This window comes from Ornithorhynchus anatinus, chromosome 1 (genome assembly GCF_004115215.2).
Source record: "Ornithorhynchus anatinus isolate Pmale09 chromosome 1, mOrnAna1.pri.v4, whole genome shotgun sequence".
In the NCBI taxonomy this organism is placed as follows: domain Eukaryota; kingdom Metazoa; phylum Chordata; class Mammalia; order Monotremata; family Ornithorhynchidae; genus Ornithorhynchus; species Ornithorhynchus anatinus.
Window position 1 is genome coordinate 14,089,512 of NC_041728.1, and position 27,664 is coordinate 14,117,175.

The 27,664-nt window shown below is 47.9% G+C and overlaps 1 protein-coding gene and 1 long non-coding RNA gene across 2 annotated transcripts in view; one reads left to right on the plus strand and one right to left on the minus strand.

Annotated features, from left to right (window-relative positions):
• The first annotated feature begins 17,596 nt into the window (after nt 1–17,596).
• Nucleotides 17,597–26,720, plus strand: LOC114811820. Its single transcript, XR_003759520.1, has 6 exons — nt 17,597–18,625; nt 20,422–20,479; nt 21,169–21,230; nt 21,335–21,502; nt 23,372–23,512; nt 26,205–26,720. It is a non-coding gene; the product is annotated as an uncharacterized LOC114811820 (long non-coding RNA).
• Nucleotides 23,050–27,664, minus strand: part of ADGRV1 (adhesion G protein-coupled receptor V1) — a 453,964-nt gene continuing 449,349 nt past the window's right edge. The window contains exon 90 of the mRNA XM_039911197.1: nt 23,050–23,494. Within this exon, the coding sequence (XP_039767131.1) occupies nt 23,376–23,494 (119 nt within the window). The 3' untranslated portion in view covers nt 23,050–23,375. The remainder of the gene's footprint in view (nt 23,495–27,664) is intronic.

Here is a 27,664-nt window from a genome sequence, read left to right on the forward strand (position 1 = left end):
GATCTGTTCTGGAAAGAAAGAATTGATAAGACTACCTCAGTTCCAAAAGTTGTATGTACATTATGAACAGTTGCCAAATGATCTTTTGGCTGAAGCACACTATTTTAAGAGAAATTCTTTGTCCGTCCCTCAGATTAAAAAAATCTTAAATGAAGATTGTTTTCCATGAAGTAACTACAGTTGAGAGTCCTCTTAGAAACCAAATATCCCAGTGTCCTTCCTCTTAGCATACTTTAACTTAGTCGAATCCCCAAAGATATGTGACTGAGATGCAGGCCAAGTTTTTGCTTTTTTATTTTTTCACTTTGCTTGTTTTGTTAATTAATGGTAACAACTACAAGCCATTCCCCATGGAAACATCATGTGTACTTATCAACAGGGGTGGGGGTACCCTGTACTTCTTCAGGGTCCCATGACCTGACCCTGTTTTACAAAACCTGTTTACAACTCACGAAGGGTCTCAAGATTTCCTCTGTCCTCTTTTTCATGAGCCACCGAACCCACTGAGGGAAAGGGACTGAGTTTAATTCCCACCTGGTTATTGTTTCCCATTGTTGAGTACACTGATTGGTACAAAGTAGTCACTTAATAAATACTGTCATTACTTCCCTTTAGTTTTCCTTCATTTCTCCATCTTTAAAATGGGAATATCTGCTGTCGTCCTATGGGGAGAGACTGTCATCCACACACATGTAAATGAGTAGTGTTTATTGAATACCTGTTGTGTGCAGAGCACTTTACTAAGCACTTGGGAGAGTACCTTTAATGTGAGACTGGGGCCATCTTGCTAAAGGAAGAGTTCCCCCGAAAGATTCGATCCCTCTTCTCTGGTCTGTGAGCTTGTTATGGACAGGGAATGTGTCTGCTAATTTTATTGTACTGAAGTCTCCCAAGTGCTTCATACAGTGCTCCAAACATAGTCAATGCTCAATAAAAATGATTGATTAATAATAATGGCATTTGATAAGTGCTTACCATGTGCCCAGTTCTATTCTAAGCCCTGGGATAGATACAAGCTACTCGGGTTGGACACAATCCTTGTCCCATATGGGGCTCACAATAGTATTTATGAAGTGCTTACTATGTATCAAGTAGTATACTAAGCATTGGGGTAAATACAAAATAATCAAGCTGGACCCAGAACCTGGCACTTCACAAATACCAGAGTTACTATTCTTTTTTGTGAATGCTTTCTTTTTGGACTTCCTTTCAATCAGGGTTAAGATCTCTAAAACACGAATTGGTTCAATTGCTTGTTGGTAGGAAAGACCAGCTGGCATATGACAGTCAGAAAACCAGGTGGCTCTTCATGGTCACAGTCTAAGTGGGAGGTGAATCCCCATTTTACAGATGAGACAGTAAGACACAGAGAAGTTAAGTGATTTATCCAAGGTTACCCATCAGCCAAGTGGTGGAGCTGGGATTTAAGCCTAGCTCCTGACTCCTAGGCCCATGTTCTTTTTATTAGGTCCCATTGCCTTATTTGCTTTGAGAAGCTGGGCTGCCATTACTATACAGGTATTATATATTAGAACAATAGTTGAGGTGTCTAAGCCCTAACTATGTGCTAAAGCACTGGAGTAGATAAATGCAATACAGCCAAATCAGACACAGTGCCTCTCCCACATGGGGTTCACAGGCTAAGAGGGAGGGAGAGCAGGAAATTAATCACCATTTTACAGATGAGGAAGCCAAGGCATAAAGAAGTACTGTGGGCTTTGACAGTAAAGGAGAAAATGCCAAATGGCAAGAGGAAGCAAGTCCCAAGCAAGCGACTTGGCTAATTGCCCACCAGTATCCCCATGTGCCCTCTGTCTCTTGGCAGCACGAGGCTCAGGTCAAGAAAGGACAGAGGAAAACACAAAGACCTTTTCAACTTGAAACTTTAAAGTGCCCTCTGTGATGGATTATTTACATCTGTGCATTCCACAACTTTCTCACTTGAGGCATTTTCTTCCCCATTTGACTTTTGTGATTAGTAAGTTGTGGAGTGGGCCGTTTCCCGTGACCATCAATTAGCTTCTGGTTGTGGTTGTGTAATACAGTGTTAACTACGTCGGCCCGTCTAGCTGAGCATGCCCAGTGATTCTTTTCCTTCACGATAGTCCGCATCCATGCTGGATGGCTGTGAGATTGGGTTCAGGGTCTGCGGGGCTCTGAGTGGCTGTTTGGTGGAGCTAGAGACAAGGGGTCCTTTTAGACTCCACTCCCCCCTTTCTCTTTCCTAAGTATTTTTGTCTTCTTTCATTCATTCATTCAATAGTATTTATTGAGCGCTTACTATGTGCAGAGCACTGTACTAAGCGCTTGGGATGAACAAGTCGGCAACAGATAGAGACAGTCCCTGCCGTTTGACGGGCTTACAGTCTAATCGGGGGAGACGGACAGACAAGAATAATGGCACTAAACAGCGTCAAGGGGAAGAACATCTCGTAAAAACAATGGCAACTAAATAGAATCGAGGCGATGTACAATTCATTAACAAAATAAATAGGGTAACGAAAATATATACAGTTGAGCGGACGAGTACAGTGCTGTGGGGATGGGAAGGGAGAGGTGGAGGAGCAGAGGGAAAAGGGGAAAATGAGGCTTTAGCTGCGGAGAGGTAAAGGGGGGATGGCAGAGGGAGTAGAGGGGGAAGAGGAGCTCAGTCTGGGAACGCCTCTTGGAGGAGGTGATTTTTAAGTAAGGTTTTGAAGAGGGAAAGAGAATCAGTTTGGCGGAGTTGAGGAGGGAGGGCGTTCCAGGACCGCGGGAGGACGTGACCCAGGGGTCGACGGCGGGATAGGCGAGACCGAGGGACGGTGAGGAGGTGGGCGGCAGAGGAGCGGAGCGTGCGGGGTGGGCGGTAGAAAGAGAGAAGGGAGGAGAGGTAGGAAGGGGCAAGGTGATGGAGAGCCTTGAAGCCTAGAGTGAGGAGTTTTTGTTTGGAGTGGAGGTCGATAGGCAACCACTGGAGTTGTTTAAGAAGGGGAGTGACATGCCCAGATCGTTTCTGCAGGAAGATGAGCCGGGCAGCGGAGTGAAGAATAGACCGGAGCGGGGCGAGAGAGGAGGAAGGGAGGTCAGAGAGAAGGCTGACACAGTAGTCTAGCCGGGATATAACGAGAGCCCGTAATAGTAAGGTAGCCGTTTGGGTGGAGAGGAAAGGGCGGATCTTGGCGATATTGTAGAGGTGAAACCGGCAGGTCTTGGTAACGGATAGGATGTGTGGGGTGAACGAGAGGGACGAGTCAAGGATGACACCGAGATTGCGGGCCTGCGGGACGGGAAGGATGGTCGTGCCATCAACGGTGCTAGAGAAGTCTGGGAGCGGACCGGGTTTGGGAGGGAAGATGAGGAGCTCAGTCTTGCTCATGTTGAGTTTTAGGTGGCGGGCCGACATCCAGGTGGAGACGTCCCGGAGGCAGGAGGAGATGCGAGCCTGAAGGGAGGGGGAGAGGACAGGGGCGGAGATGTAGATCTGCATGTCATCTGCGTAGAGATGGTAGTCAAAGCCGTGAGAGTGGATGAGTTCACCGAGGGAGTGAGTGTAAATGGAGAACAGAAGAGGGCCAAGAACTGACCCTTGAGGAACTCCAACAGTTAAAGGATGGGAGGGGGAGGAGGCTCCAGCGTAGGAGACCGAGAATGATTGGCCAGAGAGGTAAGAGGAGAACCAGGAGAGGACAGAGTCCGTGAAGCCAAGGTGAGATAAGGTATGGAGGAGGAGGGGATGGTCGACAGTGTCAAAGGCAGCAGAGAGGTCAAGGAGGATCAGAATGGAGTAGGAGCCATTGGATTTGGCAAGAAGGAGGTCATGGGTGACCTTAGAGAGAGCAGTCTCGGTAGAGTGGAGGGGACGGAAGCCAGATTGGAGGGGGTCTAGGAGAGAATGGGAGTTAAGGAATTCTAGGCATCGATTGTAGACGACTCGTTCTAGGATTTTGGAAAGGAAGGGTAGTAGGGAGATAGGACGATAACTGGAGGGGGAAGTGGGGTCAAGAGCGGGTTTTTTTAGGATGGGGGAGATGTGGGCATGTTTGAAGGCAGAGGGGAAGGAGCCCTTGGAAATTGAGTGGTTAAAAATAGAAGTTAAGGAAGGGAGGAGGGCAGGGGCGATGGTTTTAAGAAGGTGAGAGGGAATGGGGTCCGAGGCGCAGGTGGAGGGGGTGGCACTTGCGAGGAGGGAGGAGATCTCCTCTGAGGATACTGCAGGGAAGGATGGGAAAGTAGGGGAGGGGGTTGTTGGGGGGGAGGGGAGAGGCGGAGGGGTGACTTTGGGGAGCTCAGACCTGATCGTGTTGATTTTCGTGAGGAAATAGGTGGCCAGATCATTGGGGGTGAGAGATGGGGGAGGGGGAGGAACAGGGGGCCTAAGGAGAGAGTTAAAGGTCCGGAACAATCGGCGGGGGTGACGGGCATGGGTGTCGATGAGGGAGGAGAAGAAGCTTTGCCTGGCGGAGGAGAGGGCAGAGTTAAGGCAGGAAAGGATAAATTTGAAGTGTGTGAGGTCGTCTTGGTGCTTGGACTTTCGCCAGCAGCGCTCAGCAGCTCGAGCATAGGAGCGTAGGAGGCGGACGGAGGAGGTGATCCAGGGCTGTGGGTTAGTGGAGCGAGAGCAGCGGAGGGAAAGGGGGGGCGAGAGAGTCGAGATGAGTAGAGAGGGTGGAGTTGAGAGCGGAGACCCGCTCGTCGAGAGTGGGAAGAGAGGACAGGGCGGCAAGGTGAGGCGAGATGCTATTGGAAAGACGGATGGGATCGAGAGAGCGGAGGTCTCTGTGGGGCAGTAGCGAAGATCTGCAGGGGGAGGGAGTGTGAGAGATGAGGCAGGTGAGAAGGTTATGGTCAGAGAGAGGGATTTCAGAGTCGGTGAGGGAGGAGATAGTGCAGCGGTAGGAGATGACGAGATCAAGGGTGTGACCGAGTCGGTGAGTGGGCGCGGTATGGTGGAGGAGGAGGTCGGCAGAGTCGAGGAGGGATAGCAGGCGGGCGGCAGAGGAGTCGTTGGGTACATCCGTATCCAACCTCTTGCCTCCCACCTTGGCTGCTGCCTGCTCACTGAACACCTGGTGTGTGTCGGCCCCTCCCCGGTTCACCAGGGGAGCAGAATTTTGCGTCCCGCCAGTTGCCCAGGAAAAACACCCCGCAGTTACAGATCTTTGCCCACACAGGGTGCCTCGCTTCCAGCCTTCCCAGGTGAGCTTGTTCTGAGGGTGGAGTGGCAGACCCATCTGATCTCACATACCCTTGTTCTTCTTCTTTTGGACCCTCCCCGGTGGTTTAATAGCCAGACATTCAGGGAGCACCATTAGATTGCCACCACTGAGGTCGGGGGCTGCCCCTCAGCCGGCTCTGCTGGTCCACTGCTCCAGACCGAGAGGCCCCTAGGACAGAGAAGACCACCTAGATGATTCCCACGCATTGCCTAATGGAAAGATCATGGGCCTGGGAGTCAGAGGACCTGGGTTCTAATCCTGACTGCCAGTTGCTTGTTGGGTGACCTTGGGTAAGTCACTTCTCTGTAAAATGGGAAAGTCCTACTCTCCCTCCTTTTTAGGTGGTGAGTCCCATGTGCGATAGGAATTCTGTCCATCCTGATAAACTTGAATCTAGCCCAGCACTTAGAACAGTGCATGACAATAAGTATCGTTTTTTTTAAAAAAAAAAGCCAATTGCTTCTGCAGCCCCCACTCAACTAGAGCTTTATCTGGCGGCCCAGGGAGCTCCCCATCCTGTGGAGTTCCAGCCAGGGCTGGGAATTCTCCTTTCCTGAGCAAGGAGGAGGGGGCTGGGCCTTGCCAGCCTCTCCCCACACACGGGAGCCAAGAGGTGAGGGCATGAGGAAGGCGAGTCTCCTTGGGGAATCCCCAGCCCATCTTACCCTTCAGAAGGCAGGGAGAGAGGGGTGACTTGTGGGATCTGGGCAGCTACTCTCGATCTCTGCTGTGGCTTCTCCCACCACAGGCTAGAGCTGAACTTCCTCCCGCAGCCTTGCCGATCCCTGGAACACTGAGTTCCCCCTGCAGATTTCTCCCTATTAGGGCTTGGATAGTGGACAGTGGGCTTCCCATAACCTTCAGAGAGTAGCGGGGGGCCGAGGGAGCAGGACCACTCAGCAGGCCAGACTTTTGGAACAAGTATATGGTTTGCTCCTTGGCGACAGGGATCGTGTCTACCACCTCTATTGTATTGTAGTTTCCCAAGCGCTTAGTACAGCGCTCTGCACACTATAAGCACTTAGTAAATACCATTGAAAGTATACATAGGAGATTAAGAAAAAGATGTTTACAGATTAATTTTCTCTCCCTTGCTGAGCTTAATGCATTCAATCAGTATGTACTCTACTTAGACATGCATCTGTGTGTGTGTGCGTGTCTGTGTATGCATGCTCTGAGTGTTCTCTGAGGAGTAGCTTTATCAAAGCATATCCCCTTACTTTTGGAGCAAGAGCGCCCAAAGAACTGCCAGAGCACAAGTCTGTGTGAGGAAGTTCATGTAGAACCGTAACTGACCGTGAGCGCTAGAGCAATTTCCAAAAGGCAGAACTGAGCGGGGACCCCCTGAGTAGACAGCTCTGACCAGATCCAACCTGCCACTGTATACCACTCATCTTCAAGGGTTCTTTAGAAGGCAGATTGACAGAACAAGCAGTAACTGGCACTGCTCAAAGGCACCTCAACAGCAGCCTTGGTTGAAGAAATACTCAGTGCTGAGGTTGGTGCCAGGTGCGTGGGAATATTCAATTGAAGTAGTCAATCTATTCAATCTCCCCTCCCAACCCCACAGCACTTGGGTACAGATCTGTAATGTACTTATTTATATTAATGTCTGTCTCCCCCACTAGACTATAAGGTCGTTGTGGGTAAGGAATGTGTCCGTTTATTGTTACATTGTACTCTCCCAAGTGCTAAGCATGGTGCTCTGTACACAGGATTGTGTCTCTTTATTGCTGAATTGTACTTTCCAAGTGCCTAGTACAGTGCTCTGCATGCAGTAAGTGCTCGATAAATATGAATGAATGTATATCATTGACTGACTGATTGGTGGTATTTATTGAAAACTTACTATGGGCAGAGGACTGTTCTAAGCGAGTAGGAGAGTACAACAAAATTAGCAGACACGTTCCCTGCCCATAACAAGCTTACAGTCTAGAGTAACAATTATAGTAGTAAGTGCTTATGGTGTGCAGAGCTCTGTACTAAGGGCTGAGAGAAAATACACAGGTGGGAATTAAACACGGTCGCTTCCCCTCATGGGGCTCACAATCTAAAAGGTAAAAGTCCAGATCCTTGCTTTTGAGGAGGTTACCCATTCAGCTAAATAGCAGCTGGTGAGGTTAAAGGTGGGGATCAGGTCTCCTGACTAGATGTCCTCCTAGGGGCCTAGTCTAGTGCTCTGCACGTAGTAAGCGCTCAATCAGTTATCGTCGATTGTTACAAATCTTGCCCTAAGTTGAGATCCAGGGTAGCAGCAAACAGAATAGATCAGTCCAAAGGGCTCCCAGCTTCAGCTCCTCCCCTATTAATCAATCAAACATATTTATAAAGCACTTTCTGTGGGCCGAACCCTGGACTGAGCACTCGGCAGGGTTCAGGACCACAGGGAGCCCCATCCTATAGCACGGAGATCCAGAAAGTCCCACCCCCGCCTCTCTCTGAGGGAGCCAGTGATTGACAGGAGCGGGGACAACAGGCTGCCCAGACTTGATGCGCGATGCATTTTTTGGTCCACGCACTAGCTGTGTCTGGTCCAAAGCCCCTGGGGTATTTTTCCCAGGCCAAAGCAATTGACCAGATGTTCCTCACGGTGAAAGACTGGCTCTTCTCCAGAGAGTGATCCCAGGCAGGGTAGGGGGTGGGATGGGGAGGTGCTTCCTTCCGACTCCCCCACCCACCCCCAAATGTCATTGGCCCCTTGGAAGTCATGTGACACCATAGGAGTGAAGTGGATATAATCGAGGCCCAAGGGATTGGCCCCATTGAAAGTCCTTGCCACGCATATAATTTGGCAGCTCAAGGAAGGGGATGCCACCCACGGGCCTGAAATGCATCCCCTGTCTCAGCATCCCATGAATATCACATATTCCTCTAGACTGTGAGCTCGTCTCTAGACTGTGAGCTTGTTGTGGGCAGGGAATATATCTGTTTGTATTGTATTGTACTGTCCCAAGCACTTAGTACAATGTTTTGCAAGCAGTAAGCGCTCAATAAATATGATTGAATGAATGAATGAATGAATATTCCTTTGCCTCCCAAGGTGAGAAGCTCCTCTTTATTTTGGCATTCTCCTAAGCAGATCTTTCCGATGCCGGCAGGCGGCAGTTGGCTCTCTGGATAAAGGCGTACACCTGGTAATTACACGTTAATGACATATTTGCAAGGGGCACATTCTGCCCTCTTTCTTGCTGTCTACGGTCTAGTTGTTGAGTGAAGCACTGCCCGTGTGAGAGGGAAGAAATCAAAGGAGGAGCCGTGTGATGACCGTGGACAAAAGAAGGAGGATCTGCAGGTCCCGCAGTCGTTACCTGTATCGAGAGATCTTGTTTCCTTGACGTTCATTGCCAGATAGAGTTTCCAATGGTGCTGGTCTCCATTTTACAGAAGTGGTCACCGAGACACAGAGAAGTGAAGTGACTTGCCCAGGGTAATGCAGCAGACAAGTGGCGGAGCCTGGATTAGAACCCAGGTCCTTCTGACTCCCAGGTCCGTGCTCTAGCCATTAGGCCTCCAGGGGAAATGGACCCCAGGCATTGGAGTTCACCCTGTGACAGCGAGGGGCAAGCGGAGATAGGGTGGATACCCAGCAGTCAGAAAGGAGTCAATCATTTGATGATATTTATTGAGCCCTTACTGTGTGCAGAGGACCATACTAGGCGCTTTGGAAAGTATGGTATAATGGAGTCGGCAGATGCGATTCCTACCCCCAAGTAACTTAGCGTTTATAGGGGGAAGCAGACATTCAAATCAATTACAGATAGGGGAAAGAATAGAGTATGAGAGTATTGATATTCATTCATTCAATCATATTTATTGAATGCTTATTGTGTGCAGAGCACTGTACTTAGTGCTGTGGGGCTGGGGTGAACATCAAAGTGCTTAAGGAGTACACAGACATATGCATAGTTGGTGCAGAGAGGAGCGTAGAACAGAGTAAGTAGGGAAGGGTCTTGGTGATTAATAAAACCTACTTTATTTTCCATTCATGCCCTGGCAGCCCCCATTCATTCCCAAATGGCTTTTCTTCCCAAGTCAACATAGTTACGGGTCAGTTTGGGCTGTATGTTCACAAAGACGGAGACAGCATCCTGTACTTCTATCGTATGTCTCCCAAGTATTGTCGGCTATCTGTTGAGTCTTTATGGGTGCAGAGCATGGTACTAAGCACTTGGGAGAGTACAGTACAACAGAGTTAGTAGATGTGTTCACTGCCCACAAAGACCTTACCATCTAGAGGGGGAGATGAACATTAAAATGAATTAAGGATAGGTACATAAGTAAGCCCCCGGAGGACAAAGCCTGCATGTTTCACTTTCACTGTGCTCTTCCCAGGACCTCGTACCATGCTCTACCCACATAGTAGAAGCTCAGCAAACACCTGTAAATGCCTCATGATGATGATGAGAATGATTCAGTGACCGCCATCCCTGTCTCTGGAATGGAAAGCTAAGACACGGGAGAGGTTGAGTCCTGGAGGCTCCTTTCTGTCCTCCTTCCTTCCCTTCCTTCCCAGACCTCAGGCTGGGCCCAGGCACATAGAATGAGTGTCTGGCCGGGCTCAGGTTGGACTTGGACCAGGCCAGACCTCAGAAATTGGCATGTAAAAGGTGGAGAACGGAAGGCACCAGCGACTGCTATAGTCTGAAGTTCCTCCCCCACCCCTCCGCAGGGCCATGTGGAAGTTACCGGACTGCTCAGTACTTAGATTCCTCCACTTTCCTTCCCTTTCCCTTCCTCCCACCCCACATGCACACCTCCACCGTCCCTTGCTTGGATTATAATAATGATTATAATAACTATAATAATATAATTTAATATCATTGTCATCATCATTATGGTATTTAAGTGTTTATCTTCTCCCCAGAAAGCCCAAGCTTCAATCTGTGGGTGCCTAGGGCCACCAGGACCAGCCCAGAAATCTGGCAGAGGCTCTGGTCCGGTGTGAGGCCCTATGGGTCACCCCAGTCTAGACCCAAACTCCTAGTCACTACCTAGGCAAGGGTCCAGATTAAATAATTTGGGAATTGCATTTTGAACCTAGACAGGTGATTGGTCAGGAGAAGTAGAAATCCTGAGTTTCCTCTCCCTTGGTCTTACACTGCAACGCTTCGGCCAGAAATCAGTTGATCCATTAGTGATAATTATTGAGCTGTCGCTGTGTGCAGAGCAGGGTACTGAGCAATGGGAAGGGGTACGATGCAACAGATAGTAGGCACGTTTTCTGCCCACACAGCATTGACTATGCTCTACCCGGATGAAGCCTTTTGCTTGGGGCTGCTGGGATTTTTCAGGCCTGGCCCTATGTGGATCCTGAGTGTGAAGATCTTTTGTGGACTCTGTGCGATGGCTCTCTCTGCCTTCCCCACCATCTCCCCCAAACTAGAGAAGCAGCGTGGCCTAATGGATAGAGTATGGGCTTGAGAGTCAGAAGGAGCTGAGTTCTAATCCCGGCTCCCCCACTTGTCTGCTTGCATGACCTTGAGCAAGTCACTTGACTTCTCTAGGTCTCAGTTATCTCATCGGTAAGATGGGGGTTAAGACTGTGAGCCCTATGTGACGTATGGAGTTTGTCCAACCAGATTAGTTTTTATTTACCCCAGCACTTAGAACAGTGCTTGACACATAGCGCTTAAAAAACACCATCACCATTATTAGTATTATTACTTGGGGAAGCGGCCCCACTTCAGTCACTAGCAACATGGTTAGTTCCTTCACACAGTTGCCATTTTGACTCCAGGGGAGAATGAAAGGAAATTGTGTGGAAGCCTGAGGGAGTCCAGACGTAACCATGGAGTGAAATATTGAAACTGGTGATGAGAAGAGGTGGCCAAATCTACTTTCCTAGATACTTTGTGAATTTTAAGCACATACACTTCTCCTGCCTCACAAACCACCTATTACCATGTACTGACTAAATTATAAATTGTAAGCTTCTGGTGGGCAGGAAAGGAGGACTTTCAATTGCCCTGTATCAAACCCAGTGCCCACGGCTATGTTCAGTGAACAGTCAGTGCTCAAGCAATGGTACTGCTGCGTTGGTCATGATGAGCAGGATGATGATTTTGTCACACAGTGGTACGGGTGACGCAAAAATGTTTTGGTGGCAGAATTACCGCTGCCATTTCCCGCAGTAGGAATATCAAGAAGCCATTTTAATTCAGCTTTTACTAGGTTGTTCCCTATTGTTGTTGGGGACTAAGGAGCAGTAGCTATCAGCATTAGCTGGAGGGTTTTACCTTATCCAGCTAGGACTATTTAGCTGGATGACTTGTCTGGTGAAAGACAGTGGGAAACTAATGATAAAAGGAAAGCAGCGTCAACAGCCCATTGCAACAGTTTCAACCCAAATGCTTTTTCCGCTTCAGTAATGCCTAGAAGGTATCTGAAGGCCAATAACAGCATTGAATTGCACCGTGCAAAGTTAATATCTTCAGTAAGACCCAAGGCTGAGTAAGCCAGTCGGGCTTCTCAGAAAATTTATGCAGCTTCTTCCTCCTCCATCAGAATTTCCTACTGAGTTTTCTCTTTTCATATTTTCCAGCAGTGTTTTGGCTGATTCACAGTCCCCAAAGAGCACACTGATTTTTTTTTTTTTTGTTTTATTTTGTTTGTCTCCTTGTATGCCGATCTTTGTGTGGCTGGAAAAAAAATATCTGCACAAGTGACGTCTGCAGAGGGAGATTGTTTTTCAGGATATTCAAATCCCTCTCTTGGGTCATCGGCCTCAAGTCTGAAAAATGACAAGATGTTGTTTCCTCATTCAGTCTCTCCTCTGGAGCATGCTGGTTTCATAACTGCATCTCTGGCCTCGGCTTCAAAGGGGAAAACAACTGTACAGCTTGACTGGTGATTAGTTTTTCCCTATCTCTGGGGGATTTGGAAGGGTTTTTTAGCATGCTGAGAAACCTCTTAAATACAGGTTTCCAGGAATTCTCATCTGCAAAAAAATGAATAGCGCCTCCGTTAGCACCCATCTCACTGGTATTTCTTTTTCTTATCCTAGCCCCGTTCAGTGATGAGTTCCCCACAGATGCATCAACTGTAGAGGGAAAGTCAAGATCCAGAAGGTGTCGATCCCTTCCCAGTAGGAAGGAGAAAGAAGGAAGAAGAAGGAAGAACCCATGTAAAGGGCGGTGGTATCAGGTCAAGAACAGATGGGCAGGAGTGGGGCAACAGCAGCAGTTGATGAGAAAGGAAAATGTCACACAACATAGATCTCAGTAAGTGCTTCCTCTTGTTTATCAAACAGATTGCAATCACTCAATCAGATGTATTTATTGAGTGTGTACGGAGTGCAGAGCACTGTACTAAGCACTTGGGAAAGTAAAATATAACTGAGTTTCCTTTCCCACAATCTAGAAGGGGAGATGGATGCTAAATAAATTAAGGATATGCACATAAGTGCTGTGGGGCTGAGGGAGGGGTGAATAAAGGGAGAAAATCCAAGTGTAAGGGCGACACAGAAGGGAGTGGGAGAAGAAGAAATGAGCTTAGTCAGGGAAGGCCTCTTGGAGTAGATGGGCCTTCAATCAGACTTTGAAGGTGAAGAGAGTAATTGTCTGTCGGATATGAAGAGGGAGGGAGTTCCAGGCCAGAGGCAGACATGGGTGAGGGGTCGAAGATGAGATAGATGAGATCGAGGTACAGTGAGAAGGTTAGAATGAGAGGAGCGAAGTGTGCGAAGTGGTTGTAGTAGGAGAGTAGCGAGTGAGGTAGGAGAGGGCAAGGTGATTGAGTGCTTTCAAGTGGATGGTAAGGAGTTTCTGTCTGGGGGAGGGTGGGAGGGGGGCAATCACTGAAGGTTATTGAGGGGTGAGGGAATGTGTACTGAACATTTTTGTAGAAAAATGATCCGGGCAATAGAGAGGAGTATGGACTGGAGTGGAGAGAGACAGGAGACAGGGAGGTCAGTGAAGAGGCTGATATAGTAATCAAGGCAAGATAAGTTCTTGGATCAATGTGGTAGCCGCTTGGATGGAGAGGAAAGGGCGGATTTTGGTGATGTTGTAAAGGTTGAACCGACGGTATTTAGTGATGGATTGACTATGTGGATTGAATGAGAGAGAAGAATCAAGGATAACAGCAAGGTTACAGGTTTGTGAGATAGGGAGGAGGATGGTGGTGCTGTCCATAGCCATGGGAAAATCAGGGAGGACAGGATGTGGGTGGAGAGATAAGGAATTCTGTATTGCACATGGTGTTTGTCGGCGGGACATCCAAGTTTCAGTTGTGTGTGTTTTCCTATCGTCCCTTACTGGATCAAAATGACAGCAGGACATTTAAGCATTCAAATGTAATTAAAAGATAGTGATTACAAAACATAAAAATCAAACATCAAAGTCACAGGCGTGAGAAAATCTGAGTAAGGGGAAGTACGCTGAAGTATTTTCTGGGTATTTCCTAGTTCCCGGTTTGAGAAATTGGAGATGACCTGAACCCGTGAACACGATGAGAACACGGAATGCTGGGACGGCCAGGCTGGCATTTGGGGCATGTCTGGATCGCAGGCCTGGGGCGTGGCCAGGAGGCATGGCAGAACTGTGCGGGCCTGGTCTTCTGAATTCACTCTGTCGTCCTCAGAAATTTCAGCTGAAACATTAAATCCCTCCCAGGAGAAAGTACATTTTAACTCGTAGTAGTAATAGTATTTACTCAGCATTTACTGCATGCAGAGCACTGTGCTAAATGCTGGGAGGGAATACACAGATGGGAATTACATATGGTTTAAATAACAGAAGTTTTAAAAAAACAACTTCAAGAATCAATTACCACAGAAACTGGCGGGTCCCTCTGACTGAGCAGAGTCTAGATCGGGGTGGGCAGTTACGTTGGCCTAGAGTTCATCTCTGTCTGTAGGAGGACAGTGAGAGCCCCATCCCACTGGGGAGGGGCAAAGAGGGAAGGGGAGAGAGGCTTTACATCAATCAATCAGTGGTATTTATTGAGGCTTACTATGTGCAGAGCACTATACTAAGCCAGTCTGTCAATCATATTTATTGAGTGCTCACTGTGTGCAGAGCAGTGTACTAAGCACTTGGGAGAGTACAGTAGAACACTATAAACAGGCAGAATCCCTGCCCACAATGAGCTTACAGTCTAGAGGGGGAGACAGACGTTAATATAAATAAATTACAGATAGGTACATATGTGCTGTGGGGATGAATAAAGGGAACAAGTCAGGGAGACACAGAAGGGAGTGGGCGAGGAAGAAAGGAGGGCTTAGTCAGGGAAGGCCTCTTGGAGGAGATGTGCCTTCAATAAGGCTTTGAAGGGGGAGAGGGTATTTGTCAGATATGAAGAGGATGGGCATTGGAGGCCAGAGGCAGGAGGTGGGCGAGGGCTCGGTGGTGAGATAGAGGAGATTGAGGCACAGTGAGAAGGTTGATATTAGAGGAGTAAAATGTGCGGGCTGGGTTGTAGTTGGAGAGTAGCGAGGTGAGGTAGGAGGAGGTGAGGCGATTAGGCTCTTGGGAGAGCACAGTACACCAGAATTAGCAGACACGTTCCCTGCCCATAACGAGCTTCCAGTCTAGAGGATGGTGGCTGCCGATGTGTCCGGGCCTCGTGGGAGCCGTTCATTGCATCTTGAGCGGATTTGGAAGCGGTTGGGAACTCCTGTGGCTGCTTGCCCACCCATTGAGTCATTGTAGAGGCCACCCTGCTCTAATCAGGGTAATAATTATAATCATAACAGTAATAATGAGAGAAGAATTGTGGTATTTGTTAGGCGCTTACTACATGCCAAGCACTGTACTAAGCACTGGGATAAATACAAGATAACTGGTCCGGCTAAGTCTCTGTCCCACATTGAGCTCACAGTTTCAAGGGAAAGGAGAGGGATTGAATCCCCCTTTTACAGATGAAAATACGAAGGCCCAGAGAAGTGAAGTGACTTGCCCTAAGTCCCACAGCAGGCAGATGGCAGAGCTGAGATTTGAACCCAGATTCTCTTCCTCTGGGCCCATACTCTTTCCACTAGGCCATGAGAGGGTTCCCTGTGTTATATCTGCCCTTCCTCTAAGTAGCTCCTCATGGTATGTGAAACAGCAACCCTTATGAACACCTTCCGATAACAGAAGTCACATTGCCCTGCACACAGTAAGTGTTCAATAAATAAAACTGATTGATTGGATGGGATCAGTGGCATCTGAGGAACATTCTGCCCCTTGCAGACTGCAGCCCGAACCCTATTCTCCAGGCCACCAAAGGGTTCGGGCTGCACTCTTCTTTTTCTCTGCCTTGCCCCGTGGCCAGCACCAGAATCAGATTTCTCCGTGACTAATCTATCTGCGTCTGAGGCCTTGGCCCGGTTGTTTGAGAAAGCAGAGAAACAGGTTTTCGCCCCTGCTGCTAGCGTGTTTGGGCTGCCGGCAGTGTTATTGATGTGCAGCCACTGAGTTAATGGAAAGGCAGCAAAGCAAATACATCATCACCCCAAGGTATCCACGGCTGCTCCAGCTAAAAAGGGGAGATGCTCCCGTTTTCGACAGTGCCAACGGCACCAGGTGACAGGCAGATCAGCTCGGCTTTCCTCCTGGGTTACAGAGCTTTTAAAGACACTGTCCATGTGATCTGTAAAGTCATCCCCACCGGGTCTCATTTGCTCCAAATTGTTCGGTTTTTATTTGAGTGTAATCGGGACCACCCCACCCTCTGCAACAAAGTTTTTGTAATAGCATAATAAGGGGTATTTTGAACAATCATAAAGAGCTGTATCACTTGACTTTAAGTGCCATGAGGTCATTTGGGGAATGGGGTCCTTTAGGGTCGCATAATGTTACCCGTCTCTCCGAGCATCATCTTGAGAAGATAAATTTCTCCTTTCTGATCCCCCGGCAAACCCGTAACCTTGCATCATCACCATTATCTTCATCATCGGTGGTATTTGTTGAACACTTACTGTGTGCGGAGTACTGTGCCAAGCACCCCGGAGAGTACAACACAACAGGGTTGGTAGACAAGTTCCCTGCCTGACCTCAGTGAAAGAAGCTACAGGAGCCTAAATGGATCAGTTCCCAGAGAAGGGGATTCTAGGGCTCATTTTCCTCATCCCAGGAATGGCAGACAGTAAACCCTTTTTAATGATAAATGGTTTCCTGTTTCATGAGAATCCTTGGCCCCCAGATTGAGAGTCTATTTATAAGCACGTTCAGATAATTCACTTGGAAGCATGTGATGCCACCGCAGACGCTTCATTTTCAATTTCTCTTTGAGCTGGCAGAATGAGAGCAATCTGCCCCTTCCCGGAGCCCCGGGCCTCTCGTTACGCTGCTTAGGGAGGAGACCGGGCATGGATGCTATCAGCAAAGCAAGGCCCAGGCCGACGGCCAATTCTTCTTTGCATTTATCGTGGACCAGGACTGAGATCCTGTGGCCCTGAGTCTGTGGGTGACCCTCCCTTCACCTACTGTCCTTGAGTCCTTTTCCTCTGAAGGGGGGAGGGCGGAGGTGCAATGGCGGCCGTGCCCGGGCTGTCTGAGGACGTTGACTCATCTGGGACTGTTGGGCTAAAGATGGGGCTTTTGCAAACCCTGAAAACCATATTTTATCCCCAATCTACAGCAGCTGTTCTGTCTTTATCATTGAGTTTTTTCTTCAGGCATTATTGCCGAATTTATCACTTTGTCCCTACGTGTCCACTGCCAGTTTTTCCCCATGTTAGAGTGGCTCAGAGCTCATTCTGAATTGTTATCCTTTCCCCAGAGCTTAATATATTTCTGTCCTTGGTGGATGAAGAGGGGGCTCCCGAGTAGAGCTGGCTGAAATGAACAGTCCATAGGAGAAGGGGAGCATGGCCATCCCCTTAGTCCAGTGCTTGGTATGGAATTAGCACTCGACCAGTGCAAGAATTTTCCTAGTTACTGGGGAGCTTCCCCCCACTTTTGAGGGTTTCACAAGGCACTGGAGTTGCAGTCAGATCCCACTGGGCACCACTCTGGCTCCATCTCATACCAGCCCCAGCTCTATGAAGGGGGAAGCTTCCATGTGAATTCAGACAGAAGTTTTGGTTCACTGGTCCAGGTCGCCTACGTAGAGTGGCTTGGCTCTACCAGCATTTCCCCCCAGGCCCGGTTCAAGGAGCCTGGTCCAGCTCAGGTCCTTCCCTGATGAAGAGTCTCCTTCCAGAGTGGGGGCTGGCCAGAAATAGTGACTCCTTAACCGAGGGAAGCGGAGTGACCTAGTGGAAAGAGCACAGGCCTGGGAGTCAGAAGGACCTGAGTTCTAGTCCCGGTTCTGCCACTTGCCTGCTTTGTGACCTGGGGTCTACACCTCAGTTACCTCACTTGTAAATGGGAGTAGAACTGTGGAGCCCTGTGTGGGACAGGGACTGTGTCCAACCTGATTAGCTTGTATTTACCCCAGAGGTTAGTACAGTGGCTGGCACAAATTGAGGGCTTAACAACTTCCTTAAAAAAACAAAAAGGGGTGAGGAATTGAGAAATAGCAGAAGACGGCAGGATGAGCCCAAGCCCCAAAGGCCTTACAGTGCTGGTTCTGAAATATGCCTGGGAATGAATACAAAGTTGTGTGAAGTTGATTTCCACCACATGCACACACCGACAGTGTTTTTCAGTCAATCTTATGTCATTTGTAAGATTTTCCAGACCTAGGGGTTTAGGCGCCGGCCTTCAATCTAGATTGCTATTGTCTGTTCTCTTCAGAGGGGTATTGGTCTCATTTATTTGGTTCACCACCATCTACAGTGCCAAGTTTTCACGGTTTCAATGCTCCAGTGCAGACTGTTATTTCAAAGCTGTTTAGCATAGACCTGATAAATCAGCCATGAAATGACAGATCCACACTCCCCTGGCTCCCTACTGTGGCACCAAACAAATATAAGGGATTGAGATTTGTAGATCATCACCCCTTGCTTACAAAATGCTCTTGCACATACAGCTGGTCTGACTGGCAGGATATAGTGAGATAACGAGATATGAAGATTAAATATGTTTGGTGCCATTATCACTCTTGGTTTGTCTTTTCAGCAATCCTTAAAAAATCTCCCCAGGCTGCAACGTGACAGAGAGGGTGTGCTCCAGACGCTACCAATCTTTTCAGACCTGTTGTGTGATTTTGGAGTCCTAAGGAACCGGGAAGGCAAATTTACGATTTAGACTAATTTAACCGATCAAAGCCGACACACTCAAAGACATACGTCTGACATATGCACAGCCAAGCATTTGCATTTCAAGAAAAGTAACCAGGTGTCATTTACCGAATGGCTTTTACATTCTGCTGGGAGAACGTCCCAAAATAAACACCGCCTATAAAATATCCAGGAACCTCCTGTTCAAAATGAGGCAGTGCCTACGAGTCTGATTCTTTAAAGGATCCTTAAAGGGATTTTGTTTTCTACCCATCGTGCAACCCAAATGACTGTCTGGATTTTCTTGGCAGGCTAGAACAACGCTGGAAAACTCAGTGAGGTAAGAACTTAAAAAAAAACTGCAGATCTATATTATGCATCAATATATCTCATATATATGTATTCTGTCTAAATATTTTCTCCTCTGTCGAACTAAGGTGTCATTTGCAGGGTCTTGGTCAATTGAAATGCCATTCAGAAAAGGCCAAACTCAGGCCAGCAGAGTCCTGAATTTAGTCCATTTTCAGTGAGTCCAGGCCTGTCAGTGCTGCACCTCTCAGCAGTGGGGCTTCTGGCTCTGGTGACGGAGTGCTCACAGCTGCAGGGCTGAAACCACAGTCTCAATTGTCCCATGGGTCTGTGAGGAGCAGCAATGTTAACTAAGTTCGGTGGCCGCTGCCCCCGTTGTGGGCTATTAGGAAAGGGGACTGCTGTCTGTCGGCATTTCCGCATCCAATCCCATGGATCCGATGGTAAATGATGTTTGCCTGCTGACCATAGAGGCAACAGATCTGTAAACACTGGTGCCATCCCAAGGGCTGGTTTTCGGTTTGATCCTTATTTATGGTGAAGAAAATGCTGAGACTCAGTGTCTGCGGTCAGTCTATCGCCTGGGCTACTACGCAGCTTGTTGACGTAACACAAAAATTTCGGGATCCAAACCAGACTGTTCTTTGGCATCCCTGGGTGCATAGGATTGGCTTTTTCTCAGCCTGAACCACCTGGGAAAATCCACTTTTCCTGAACTGGTGGGTGTCTAAGCCCACAGTTTGGAAATCCACCCCCAGAACTAGAAAACAGATCAAAGCTTGAGATAGCGACATGGAGGGTTGGGAGCAGATGCCCCATTAGCCGACCTACTGGGTATTCATGATGGAGAGAAATGGAGTCTTCCCCATGGCTAAGTGGATAGAGCACAGGCATGGGAGTCAAAAGGTCATGGGTTCTAATCCCAGACCCACCACTTATCTGCTATGTGACCTTGGGCAAGCCACTTCACTTCTCTGGCCCTCGGTTACCTCATCTGTAAAGTGGGAATTGAAACTGTGAGCCCCAAGTGAGAAAGGAGCTGTGTCCAACCTGATTCACTTGAATCCACTCCAGCACTCAGTACAGTGCCTGGCATATAGTACGTACTTAACAAATACCACTATTATTATTATTATAACTACTTGAGCCTATATCAGGCGGTGACACAAACAGCAGTTCCCTTTCCAGAACCACACTGCACTTTACTTGCCCAGAGCATGTGGGTCTACCAGGCAGTAGGAAGGACTCTGCCCTGTCATGTGTTTGCACCATCCCAGCCCTCCAAAGGGTATTGCCACCTTGGGTTCTTGACTCCAGCTTGGGTGGTCTCTCGCCTTTGCACTTATGACTCACAAGGGCACAGAGGAGCATCTGCATCACCCTCTTTGACAGGACATGACCAATAGCCCCAGGGCCAGGAGAACCTCGGACTAGCTGCGATGTTCCCCAGTAACTGTTTGCCAGAAACCTTGGCTCTTCCTCTAAGGTCCTGGGTGTTTGCCATTTTCACTTTCCCAGCAGAGGGCAAGAAGGAAAGCAGAAAAGCGAACAAGAGCAGTGTATGGAGAAATCGGGAACAAGAGTGCAAAAATTGGAGTTTGGAGGTGAAAATGTGTGAGTTGGGGGGAGAATCAGATGGAGGATATGATGACTCTAGTGTCTTCTCTCACTGGCTTTGCTGCTTGTGGTTGTTCATTCCCATGTTCTATTGCACTTCACGGGTAGGTCACCCATTGTGCTGAGCCTTGGAGGAAAAAGGATGGCAGAAATTGTTGTCCTGGAACTACTATGCTGATTTTCTATTTTGATTTTTTTCTTAAATTTTAGTAGGACTTTGAAGATGGGGAGAATGGTGGCCTGTCAGATATGAAAAGTGGAGGAGCAGGTGAGCTAGTGGGAGATGGTGAGAGATCAATCAGTGGTATTTATTGCAAATTTAATGTGGATGTCACAGTTCTAAGCAGTTGGGAGAATGCAGTAAGGTAGAATTGGTAACCCCCTCTCAGGTCTAGAGAGTTTCCAGTATCCTATCCGTCTTGACTATGGGACGGAGAGTCAAGCCAAGACATACCCATTCCATTCCTAGCTTGGGCAGTGGCTAACGTGTGGTAAGCAATCTGCTACAAGTCAAAACTCACGTGTGCTGGGCAGCGATGGCATAGGAGAGAGTCGAGGGCAGCGACTCAAGTTTACTGCGTGGAAGAAGGCAATGGTAAACCACATCTGTATCTTTACCAAGAAAACTCTATGTATACACTACCAGAATGTTTGCATATGGAGGTGGGGCATTCTGGGAGAGATGTGTCCGTGGAGTCACTATGGGACAGAGAAGACGCAACAGCATAATAAAAGACAAGAATTGGTAGACACAGTCCCTCCCCTCAAGGAGCTTACAGATTAGAAGGCTAGGCACAATGGCCTGATTGTTCCTGGAACCACTGGCTCCTGGGATTCATTCTTGGGGGGGGTGGGGGGTGGATTTAAGAGTGGAATTACTGCAGATAGTTCTCACTAACCCTTTTCCATTCCACTCCCTTGCCCCTGTATTGTCCCTGAATTGACCACTGGGTGAAGGCCCTCAGCTCCAACCACTGACTCATCTCGCAAAGTGGAGCCCATGATTGGCAATGACGAAGGTACACAGTGTTTAGAAATGTCAAGGTTTATGGTAGTAGGTCTGGATGGGAGCTAAAAATTCCTCTGAAATCCATCTCTTAGCACTCCTTTTCTAAATTTTCAGAATATGTTTAGAAGAACAGCAGCGAGCCTTGCTTACTGTAGTGTTCCTCAGGTAATCAGCTAAGTTTCCTCGCCTCAGAGCTGAATGAAGAATGGGATTTCAGTTGACACTGAACCCGAGGAACAATACTCAGAACCTAGAAAAAGCAGTTTCTTTTGCAATTGAGAGGTGAGTAAAACAAGCTCTGTTCCTCTTTGTCACACTAATTGTGTAGTTTCACCATTTGGTTTGCATTTTCTAGTCCAGGAAAAGGGAGATGGGAAGATGATTGGCTCCGTCAGGGTCAGAGGGGCAGGGCTCTGAGACTGGGCTGGAATGGCAGCTAGCACTTAGTACAGTACTCTGCACATAGTAAACGCTTGATAAATACTATTGATTGATAGTAGGAGCAGAAAGGCTGGAGCTCAAGGTGGCGCAAAAATCCAGGGCAAAGATGCAAGGAGTGAAGGGAGGTTTCCTCCACGCAGGTGAAGCTTCTGCCTGCCTTTGGAGCAGAAGGAGGGTTGGGGAGTGTGGCAGGGAGGGGAGGGTCTGTGCTCCTTGCCCCAGGCTACTTCCCCCAGAAGTGGCCTATCAGAGAAGTGGGTTCACATGGTCTGGATTTGAGCCCTTTCCTGTGTTACAACCCAGAACTAGTTGTGCCCACTCGCCCGCCCCCACCCTGGTCCTGCTTCCTCCCCAGCATTCCATTGCTGAGGGACTCCCTCCACCCCCTTCCCTTCCCTCATGAGCCTGGGCCGTGTGAAACAAGTGTTGTGGACGGAGGTGTGTTGAGGGTGTGTGTGTGTGTGTGAAGGGAAGGTGCAGGGAATTCCTCTGGTCTCCTAAAATACAGGACTGACTGGACCCTAAAACTGTGCCTCGAGCGTGGTGGTGAACCCCTCCACTGGTCCCCAGCCTGGCAGATTTGTGAGCTGTGTCCCCTTGCAGGGAACAGACCGACGGGCCGCTCCAAACCTACTACCTAGCCCCAAGATTGATGAGTAGCAGTTACCATTATCAGTAGGGAAGCAACCTGGCCTACTGGCTACACCACAGGCACGTGGCAGAGCCAAGATTAAAACTGAGGTGCTGTGTGATCTTGGCCAATTCACTTACCTTCTCTGGGCTTCAGTTTCCTCATCTGTATAATGATATGGAAATACCTGTTTTCCTCCTCATTAGTACCCATCCCACGTGGGGCCCATAGTCTAGTCTGACATGTTTATCTTGGATCTGCCCCTGTGCTTGGCACATTATTAGCACTTAACAAATTCCATGTATTTATTACTAGTAGTAGTATTATCAAAGCAAATGATTGATTGATTTAAGGTGGTGGTTCTGGTACCTGTACGAGGTCAAGCACTTGGTATGAGATAAGGATGGCTGTGATTGGTGAGGGTGGAAGGAACCAGATGTGGGGGTGAGGGATAAAGAGGGATTTTCTCCCTTAGAACAGTCCCTGTGGCCTGGTACTGGACCCAGTAGGCCCAGCCCCCAGCAGGCAGGTAGCAGAGTGAGTATTAGAACCCGGGTCTATTGACTCCCAGGCCCAAGCTCTTGCCATTAAGCCATGCTGCCTCCTCCACTGGAATGACAGTGCGAACGCTCACTCATTTCCTGGAAAGGTCCTCTGTTAAAGACAAAATGTCAAAGAATTCTATCGATATGAAGTCTTAGATGTATCACCCCCTGCAGTGGCCACTCACAAAATAATGAGCCTGGTGTACAGCAGCTGGATTCTATTATTTTTATTAAGATTGTTAGTCAAGTTAATTAAAAAAACAAAAACAAAAACACCAACCAACCAACAATCTACCCTTCACGGACTAGGGGCATCCTGTTGATCGGCACAGATGCGGGCCGATCTTCCACTGCAACAGCTGATGTGCCCGTTCCACAAAGACCACTTATTTTCCCACATCATTTCCGGGCTCACCATTCAGTACAGCTCACAGGGTTCTGTTACAAAGCCGGGTCACCTTGTGGTGTTTTGGGGCAAAAAGCCAAATGCAAGTATAAAAATATCGAGATTTTGATTATATTTTTTTTTTTAAGGGAGCTAGAGGTGAGTGTCGGCTATCGGTATTCTTCTAAGTTCTACGATCTGCGAGTCGGCCCCGGTCCTGCCTTCTTGACTCTCTTGGCCAGATTCATTATCGCTGACGCTGAGCCCGGCACCTGCAATACACGAGGGAGGTAAGTACATGCAGTGAGGGAAAACACCAGTGAGAAAATGACACTGACTACGTTCAATATTCGACCACTGTTCAAATCTGAGCTCAGCAGATGGGCACCCAGTTTTGCGTGATCGATCGGTGGACAGGTAGCGATGGGGTGTGTGGACCAACGGTCCAGAGAGGGGTTGGGAGAGATAGAGGGGATATGCCTTTCTGTACAGAACCCAGGCTAGTGTGGAAGGTGGCACTTCGGGAGGTGTCAGTCCTGAATATTTAATAGGCTTCCAAGGCCAACTCTGCCCCAGGCAGGGATCTTAGCCCTGTCCAGGAACTTTTCAAAGAAACTTTTAATTTCTGAGCAGCATCTGCACAGGAACACTTGGTACCAAAGTGGTGTTTAATAAAAGTAATGTTACTTAAGTGCTTATAATGTGCCAAGCACTGTACTAAGCGCTGGGATAGACATAAGACCTTCATGGCCAGACAGTCCCCGCCCCACAGTGAAGTGGGTATTGAATCCCCATTTTACAGATGAGGAAACTGAGGCACAGAGTAGTCCAGTGACTTGGCCCAGGTCCCAAAGCAGAGAAGTGGTGGAACCGGGATTAGAACCTGAGTCTTCTGACTCCCAGGCTTCTGCTCTTTCTGTTAGGCCAAGCGTTTACGGGCCGTGGTCAGGGGAACATTTGAAGAGTTAGGTGCCTCTGGGCTCGTGAAGTCTGAGGTCTGCAGGAATGACCGTGAGCTTCTGGGATCTCTTCATATTCTCTGCCGCATCTTCACCCCATCTACCACTCTCAGCTATTTCCGGTGGGCCAGCACGCACACAGCTACCAAACCTAGGTTATAGGGCTTTATAAAACCCACATCCTGACTTTATAGCACCAAATCACAACTCAGTGGATGCCCAGATCTTTCTGCATATGTGCCAATATTTACATATTATATTAGTGGCAGCAGTAGTCTGAATGCTCACTTGGTGCAGTACACTGTGCTAGTTGCTTGGGAAGCATAGTATAAAGTGACATGTTTGCTGCCCTCGACTTGAGAAGACAAGGACAAAATGATTTTCTTCCTCTCCTCCCTTAGGAGCTGGGATCTCCTTGTAGTTGGGGAAAGGCAGGTAGATAAAATGGGGCCAGAATGTGGAGGGCCTTGAAGCCGACTGTAAGTTTTTGATGATTTCTTTTTTGGTGGTATTTGTGAAATGCTCACGACGGGTCAAGCCCTGTTCTAAGTTCTGGGGTAGATACGAGTTAATCAGGCTAGGTGCAATCCCTGCCCAACATAGGGCTCACAGTCTAAGTAGGAGGGAGGACAGGTATTGAATTCCCATTTTGCAGTTGAGGAAACTGAGGCACAAAGTTAAGTGCTTGCCTGAGGTCACGCAGCAGGCAAGTGGTGGAGCTGGAATTAGAACCCAGACCTACGCTTTTTCCACTCAGCCACACTGCTTCCATCATAATAATAATAATGGTGGGAGCCAGTGGAGGGTTTTAAGGCAAGGAAAGACATGGGCTGAGGAAGGCTTCAAGTAGATGATCTGTGCAGCAGCCTGTCAGAAGAGATTGGCGGCTCAGAGACCAGCGAGGAGCTTGTACCAGACTGATAGCAGTTTGGGTAGAGAGGAAGAGGAAGGACCTGAGATTGTCATATTATCTTTACTTTTTCTAGGGTTATTTGTTCAGTGGTTACTCTGTACCAGCCACTATATTATGCACTGGAGTATATGCAAGCAAATCAGGTTGGATACAGTCCATGTCTTACATGGGGCTCATAATCTTAATCTCCTTTTTACACGAGGTAACTGAAGCACAGAGAAGTTGACTTGACCAAGGTCACACAACAGACAAGAGGTGGAGCCAGGATGAGAACCCAGATCCTTCTGAGTTCGGTGTGAGATTTTATGTATTCCAAAAGTTCAGTTTGCAAAGTAGAATATGCATTTTTCTCATTTATTTTGGAAAGGCAAATCTATTATTGCCATCCTTGGGCTTTGTTATTTTCTGGACTGCCCTCAGTGACTTTACCACAATTCAGGCAGAGTGAAATATAACTTCATGTGCTCATAAGCATGCTGCTCTGTTATTTATTTTTTTTAAATATCCTTGGTCCCAGGCACCAGAGGGTAAAGCAGTGTCAAAATCGGTTTGGAGGAAGTACTGCAAAAATTGCATTTCATTTCCGTCTTCTTCACTGTCTCCAACTTCTCTGGTAAAGTCTATTTCAATTCTATGCAAAACCTCTCTGCTTGTCCTTTATGGCAACAGATTTTCTCCTTGGTTCCTACTTACTTTGTCCATCAAAAAGGTTTTTCCAAGTTAAATCAAGCATTTTAGAGTTTGGGACTGTTGTTCAGATAGAGAAGTAGCGTGGCTCCGTGAAAAGAGCACGGGCTGGGGAGTCAGAGGTCATGGGTTCAAATCCTGGATCAGCCGCTTGTCAGCTGTGTGGCTTTGGGCAAGTCACAACTTCTCTTTGCCTCAGTTACCTAATCTGTAAAATGGGCATTAAGACTGTGAGCCCCACTTGGGACAACCTGGTCACCTTGTAGCCTCTCCAGTGCTTAAATCAGTGCTTTGCACATAGAGCTTAACAAATGTCTATTATTATTATTATTATTTAAAATGACCTCAGAGGGGCTAAACAATTGTGCCCATTACCACACTGAGGAAATTCAATCTGAATTTTTTTAAAATTTCATGTCCTAGGTTGTCTCCAACCATGGAAACATTGTAGGAAGGAAACAAAGGACCATTGCTTCGAAGATTTCATTACCCTCAAATGAAGGCTTGGGACTCTTCTCCAAGCAAGAACCAAGTCGACGACAGTGTGTTCCATCTTTATGGTGAAGGCAAGCTGCTCATTTTTTAATAGGTAGCATTGGAGGTCACTTCAAACAGAAGTGCAATTGGCCAAATCCAGACTTCTGGAATGGTCCCCTCCAAGACCATCCTCTGACTGTAGCCCTCGGCGTTTCCCTGGATCGTAAGTAGCTGGGAGGTGGGTATGATGCCACTGGGGCCTTGTCCTACGTCTGGCTCCACAGCTCCACAGGCTCCCAGTGTGCTCAGGCCTCACCACTCCTATCCCAGTTACTGCTGCCGGAACAGGAAGTCAGAGGGCCAAGGAGGAGAATCCCCCTGAGGTAGTGAGCCCATTGTTGGGAAGGGATTGTCTCTATTTGTTGCCAAATTGTACTTTCCAAGCACTTACTACAGTGCTCTGCCCACAGTAAGTGCTCAATAAATATGATTGAATGAATGACCTGGCTGCCATTTTAGAAACAGCACTGTAGGATGCCAGGAGGGAGAAGCATGGTCTAGTGGATAGAGCACGGGCCTGGGAGTCAGAAGCACCTGGGTTCTAATCCCAGCTCCACCACTTGTCTTCTGTTTGACCTTGGGCAAGTCACTTCACTTCCTCTGTGCCTTAGTTACCCCATCAGTAAAACGGGGATTAAGACTGAATCCCAGGTGGGACACGGACTGTGTTCATGCTGATTTGCTTGTAACCACCCCAGTGCTTAGTATAGAGCCTGGCACATAGTAAACTCTTAACAAATACCACAATTATTACAATTATTGTTAGGGAAGGGAAGTGGGCCTTTTTAAGATTCTTCAGGGTTGGTTGGAAGTCCTTGCTGGGGATAATCCCTGTCACCACAACTCACAGACGACCAAACCCCTTAGGTGGGCTGCCTGTCGCTAGGCACTTCACTAGGTTCCCCCCCTTTTTTTCAGGGTCAAAGAGATGTGAAAGTAATGATTTCCCCTATCCCCATCCCCTCTTGGTCGACTATGCACTTGGCTGTAGGCCCCTAAAGCATCCTTAAGCACTCTGATACTCTCCCTAACCTCACTGTACTTTCAATATTCTTATACTCTACTATTTATCTTATTCATAATCTATATCAATGTCTGTCTCCCCCATAGCTCCTTAACTGGCAGGGATCTCATGTCTACCAACTATGTTGTTCTCTCCCAAGTACTTAGTACAGACTGTAGCCTGCGAGCTCTCTGTGGGCAGGGATTGTCTCTCTTTATTGCTGTACTGTATGTTCCCAAGCACTTAGTATAGTGCTCTGTATACAGTAAGCATTCAATATATACCACTGACTGATTTTCAGCCACTCTAATGTCATGATATTAGCTAAATGGTCTTTCTAGCT